At 47.5% G+C, this 6,000-nt stretch overlaps 1 protein-coding gene across 1 annotated transcript in view; it reads right to left on the reverse strand.

The window, feature by feature from the left end:
• The window catches only part of COPS8 (COP9 signalosome subunit 8), a 43,726-nt gene extending 38,161 nt beyond the window's left edge, over window positions 1-5,565 (reverse strand). Inside the window, exons 1-2 of the mRNA XM_075318943.1 lie at window positions 5,403-5,565; window positions 1,885-1,955 (exon numbers count right to left, since the gene is read on the reverse strand). Of these exons, the coding sequence (XP_075175058.1) occupies window positions 1,885-1,955; window positions 5,403-5,480 (149 nt within the window). The 5' untranslated portion in view covers window positions 5,481-5,565. The remainder of the gene's footprint in view (window positions 1-1,884; window positions 1,956-5,402) is intronic.
• Window positions 5,566-6,000: the final 435 nt, after the last annotated feature.

Genomic DNA, 6,000 nt, shown 5'->3' on the forward strand with positions numbered 1-6,000 from the left:
CGGGCTGAGATTCTAGACACCGGAGGATCTACCTTTGGTGACTGAGCCCACTCCTTGACCACCTCTGGTGGAAAGGGGAAACGGTCATCAGAAGTACGCTTAAGAAAGCGTTTGTCAGGACAGGCCCTGGGTTTAGTCACAGTGGCCTGAAAACTGGAGTGGTTAAAAAACGTACTCCTTGCTCTCTTAGGTGAGATAAACTGGTGTTTTTCTACCAAAGAGGCCTGTTCTTCTGACACTGGAGGGTTAAGGTCCAGAACGGAGTTAATGGACGCTATCAAATCGCTAACATCTGCATCACCATCGGTATCAATGGGGAACATAGACGAAGCGTCTGAGCCCACAGTAAGGGCATCCTCCTCGCCCTGTGACTCGGCCCGTGAGCCAGAGCCGTGGGACGAGGAAGGAGAGGAGTCCCTGCGTCTCCGTTTAGGAGGACGGGGTCTGGGATTAGATGAAACAGACTCTGTGAGCTCTGCAGAGCGAGCTGGAGCAGCAGAGGCACCCTGAGAAGGGGGCTGATGCATGCTTAGCAGCGTCCGAGACAACTGTCCAATGGAGTCTGCAAAGGACTGGGAAATAGCATTGGAAAAAGATGCTACCCAAGCCGGGGGTTCAGCCTGGGGAGACTCCAGGCTGAGGCACCACCACATTAGAACAGGCATTACAGTGTGGGTCTGTGCTCGGTTCAGGCAATATGAGCTTGCATGCAGTGCATATAGCGTATAGCCTTGGAGCCTTGCTCCTAGTGTTAGACATGCTGCTGAGGAGGAGGTTCTATAATAAAGAATTAACTCCATCAGAATGCCCTGAGAGTGTATAAAAAGTGCACAACCAGAGGTTGTGACTTACCAGACCGCTATTATGTGTGCCCTCCGGATTCCAAGCCTGGACCCCCAGCCAGATATTCACTCCTTCTGCAGAGCAGCCAGCGCCGACCAGTGTACTAAGAACGCTGAGAAAATGGCGCCAGAGTGAGGGGGGGGGGCGGGGGTTAAGCCAGGAGCGGGAATCGGAGGGCTAAGGAGATGTACAGGGGAGGGAATCATCTCCTCAGAGAGGAGTGTCCTCCCCTGTGCAGAACGGCCGGTGGGCGGCGCTGCAGTGTCCCCCTGCAGGACTGACATGCAGGGGAACGAAACGAAACTAGGCCGCGGCTGAAGCCGGGGCCTAGAGTTATGCATGCGGCCGACAATCAGGCATCATCGGCGCGGTTCTCAGTAAAAACCGTGGAACCGGCCGGAAACACAGTAAAAAGCAGCATTATTAAAGTAAATCACTGTCCCCCCCATAAAAGTGCCCCACATTGCAGAAGGACCCTCTGAATAACGTCTCTATACTTAGCTTTGAGACGCAGGGCCCAGTCCCTGGGTGGGGTGGGGGTTCAGTGCTCCGTCCAGCAGGGTCCTGCAAAAGGGCTGCGGATGGAGGCCGGTCTCCTGCAAGGCACTGAGAACCGTGTTGGCTCTAACTTCAAGCCAGAGCCCCTAAGGGATGGTGAAGGAGCGCGGCATGAAGGGCTCCTGCCCTGAAGTCAACCTTAACAGCACCGCCGCACAGGGGGGGTGAGAAGGGACATGCCGGGAGTCCAGTGGACCCGCTTTTCTTCCAAATCTTTAGAAAAAATGAAAAATCAAAAGAGGATGCATGTGTGTGTGTGTGACCTCCTGAACACAAAGCATGAAACTGGTTTGGTCCTGTCATCCAGGGGTGTATATGCTCGGAGGGAGGAGCTACACTTTTTAGTGTAGTACTTTGTGTGTCCTCCGGAGGCATAAGCTATACACCCATGGTCTGGGTCTCCCATAAGGAATGATAAAGAAATACTCCTCAAAATTGCTAAGATGAGTATTAAACTATGTAGTGCAACCTGTACATACTTACATGTCATTATGCAACAGGTACAGGACTAAAAGTTGACTGTAGACTTGTGGAGTAGCAACACCTCCTGGGGCCTAAATAAAGACAAGTCGGGGTTAGTTCTTCACATAAAATAGTTTCTCTAGTTACTAAACGGGTTGTCCACTACTTGGACAACACTTTCTCAATCACTATGCTCCGCCCTTATAAAATAATAACAGCTATACTCCCCTCCCTTGCCGTTCCAGAGGTATCAGCACAGGCTCTTTTGGGGCTCGCATGATATTATATCATGAGATTGCTGCAGCCAATTAGTGATCACATCTCCTCCTGCCCTTCAGACATAACTAGCATCCAAAGAACAGAACCGAGTCTGAGTGTCTGACTTGAGAATGTCCAAGTAGAACGTAGAAGAAAAGGACCGCACAATCCATAAGCCAAGTGAAGTTTCTTTTATTCCAAAAAGTCCAGCATAAAAGGCAAGGAAGGAGCTGAGTGCAGGCTCCTCATAAGGACGACTGCCATTTCGCGTTGGTGTACGCTTCGACTGGTCCACTGGTAGGGCACCATGTCTCATCCTACATGGATATTGGGACAATAAAACTCACCACTAATCAAAGCTAATTAAGGATTCACTTTCCAAGCTCAGTGTTTATTTATTTAAATGTCTTTTTACTATGCATCGCTCTGCTCTGTTTGTGCATATATTTGTGTTTCTTCAGATATTTTGTCATACCATGCCTGAGGAAGATACCTGAGATGTCTCTAAAGCTTGCTTTATAACATCATATTTTATTTTCAGTTAGCCATTAAAAGGTATCACAACTACAAAATTTTAATTTGGTTTCTCTCACTGAGAGCAATCAATCATGTGGGTCTTGGGAACACGACTTCAGACATCAGTGGAGCTGCGGCCGCACTGGAGATGAGTGTAGGCTTATTTATTTTTACAAGTGTTTACAAGGAGACTGAGAAGGGGGTTGTCCAAGTAGTGGACAACCCCTTTAACGTAGGAAACTATATTTGACTTTGTACATTTTAGGCCCGTTTCACACGTCAGTTAAAAACACTGACGTTCTTCACTGACGTGTAAAACACGCACATGTCCCTCCGTGTTCCGTGATTCACGGCACACGTGGGTTGTCCATGTGCAATCCGTGATTGCATATGGACATTACTCACCTGCCTTCACTGCTGCTGTCCAGGGTGCTGATCTCCTCGGGTCTCCAGCGTCCGCCCACCGCTCTCAGCAGCTACTTCCTGGTCGGCAGTTCCTGCTTTCATGAATATTCATGAGCCAGGCAAGAGCTGCCGAAAGCAGAGGCTACACAGCGAATCGCAGGCAAGGTAAGTTGAATTTTTTTAATATTTAATATGTCCGTGATTTTCTGGTACGTGTTTCACGGATCACACCATAGTGTGGTCCGTGGGTCATCAGTGATGCCAGACGAAAACTGACATGTCTCCGTGCAGAATCACGGCCACGGGTGTATGCTGCACAGAGACACGTTCAGTGAAAAATCACTGATGTGTGAGCAGACCCATTGATTTTACTGGGTCTGCGTAAGTCAGAGATTCTGGTACGTATAAAAAAAGCACAAACGTACCAGAATCACTGACGTGTGAAAGGGGCCTTAAACTGTTGCATGTGAAAACATAAAAGGTAAAAAAAAAAAAAAAAAAAAATTAAAATTGGACAATTTTTCACATGCTGACCCAAGAATTAGATTTTAGAATTAGAATTTACTTTTCTCCCGTAAAGAAGATGGTCCATACCAGTGATACGAGTGGGGTCCTTTGCTCCCCCCCTGTCATCTTTACCTGTGCTCCAGGCTATGTGCGCACTAGAAAGTGCATTTTTCTTGAGAAAAAAAAAAAACGGACCCCCTGAAAGAATCCCGCACCCGCGTTTATGCCACGATTATGCCACGGATTTTCCGCAAGTTGGTCCCCGCGGTTTTTACCATTATCTATGGCAAAAACGCAGGTACCTGTGGAAAAGTAGTGACATGCTCATTTTCTCAAGAAATTTTCTCAAGAAATTCTGCAGAAAGAATGTTCTTTAGAAAAAAAACGCAGTGCCCACAGCTATTTTTTTTCCCCATAGGTTTTGCTGGGAAATGTCTGCAGAAAGGTTACAAACATTTCTCAAGAAATTTCTGCAGCAAAACCGCGGGTAAAAACGCATTGTGCGCACAAGGCCTTAGGTGTTTATATACATTCTGGAACTATCTCATAAAACATTCAATGACTAACATATTAGTGGAGGATTCACTTTCTTAATAATCTGTGGTTTTGAACATTAAAACATTAAAGGGGGGGGTTAATTTTAAATCTTTATTATATGGGAAAATTGAAATCTCTTGGCTTTGCCATTTTACATGTTTTTAATTAGATTTTCTTTGCTCAGTATTTCTTAATTGCATAATAAAAGTTTACTTGTTGGATGTGTTTTTTTGCAGATGTATGTGCTTTGTCTTTTTCTTCTAATTATATATTATACACCTTATCCTGTGCACTCGTGTTATTTTTCTTGGTGCCCACCTAAGCTTGTCTATTGCTATATTTTTGTTGGTTCTAAGTCAAAGAAAAATAAATAAATTTAAAGGGAACCTGTCCAGTTTTTATTATCTCAACAAATGCTATGACCTTTTCCTGCTGATGTTCTGTGTTTCATAAATGATTACACTGTTCCTTGACTCCCCCATGTACACCCAAAAACACCATTTGATTTGGTCCCACGCTATATTTAAATGATGGTCCGGTCCGATAGGCGTCCTCCTTGCAGCGTCCGCTCTTCCAGCTAATTGATGTGGTGACACCTCCTGCATCAACCACACAACTGAAGCAATTCTTGCGCCTGTGCAGCAGCACCAATTGCCACGGTGGCGCACTTTGCGCTGCCCTACTGTGGGCAAACGCAGCGATGTCCTTTGCGGAGCGCGCTCAGCTACATAGATGATGCAGGTCACGGCGTCATCCACATCAATCAGGCCAAGAGGATGGCAGAGATGAGACATTGCACAATCCATAGGGGGCCGTCACCAGAACAGATGAATATTGGGGGAAATCACATGCACTGACCGGTATCATGCGATTGTCAAACCTGTTAAAGCTTCATCACCAGAAATTCACTATCCAGCCATCACTAACAGACTGAATGGCTCAGCCCCTTCTGTATTTAGATGGCCGCACAGTGGGACCCCAGAGACAGTGTCCCCTTCCCTGTGTATATAGGTGACATGACATTCTGAGTACATCCCTTTATTATTGTAATATGATATCGCTTAAAATAGAGAATTCCTTGAAGAGTGTAACAGACAAGCACAGAGCAAGCAATCCTCCGCCTGCTCCGCCTCCTAGCAGTCAGGGACTATATAACGACAGTGGAGGGATATCTCGTACAGCAGTCCTGTCTATAGCCAGGTCTATATAGTATATACAGAGGACAATGAGGGGTGGAAGCACATGGTGCCGACATGTCCTCTGACAGCGCACACTGCGGCCGCCGAACAGACTCCTTCACTATCAGGAGAACGCACCTCCAGCTCCTGCTCCTCACACTGCTCCAGAAGCCTCTGGAAGGACACCGGATTTTCCGCCATCACGGCAACTGGCATCTTCCCTGCTGGCCCCCAGGGCCTCAGCGCTGCTCCGCCACCGCACGTCTTCCGCTTCCGGGTCACGGCTGCTTTCCACGGATTGGCTAGAAGACAGCTGCACCTGATTGGGGGAGTAGGTGGAACGCAAACACGTGACCTTATCATGGTTTACGTGTACGCTACTACGCTTGCTCGTCGCTAGTACTGCAGCTACCTTTACAGGGCTCACGGCGGGGTGGCTGACAGCGGGGGGCTTACTACCCTGGCCCTCAGGTTACGGGGTGCGGGTTACTGTGGCGACCAGAAATACAAGCGGCCAAAACCATTGTGCCCCACCAGACGTTCTCCATACCCGTGCACACTAAGGACGCTGCTTTTATCAAATATGAGGTTTTTTGGGTTTTTTTACTGTTTAGTTTAACCCCTTAGCCATACCTCCCAACATTTAAAGATGAGAAGGAGGGACAAAGTATGCGGCGCGCGTAGCTCGCCGCGGCAATTTTAAGCCACGCCCACTAACCACACCCATTTTGCAATC

The sequence above is a fragment of the Anomaloglossus baeobatrachus genome, chromosome 7 (assembly GCF_048569485.1).
Source record: "Anomaloglossus baeobatrachus isolate aAnoBae1 chromosome 7, aAnoBae1.hap1, whole genome shotgun sequence".
Lineage (NCBI taxonomy): Eukaryota > Metazoa > Chordata > Amphibia > Anura > Aromobatidae > Anomaloglossus > Anomaloglossus baeobatrachus.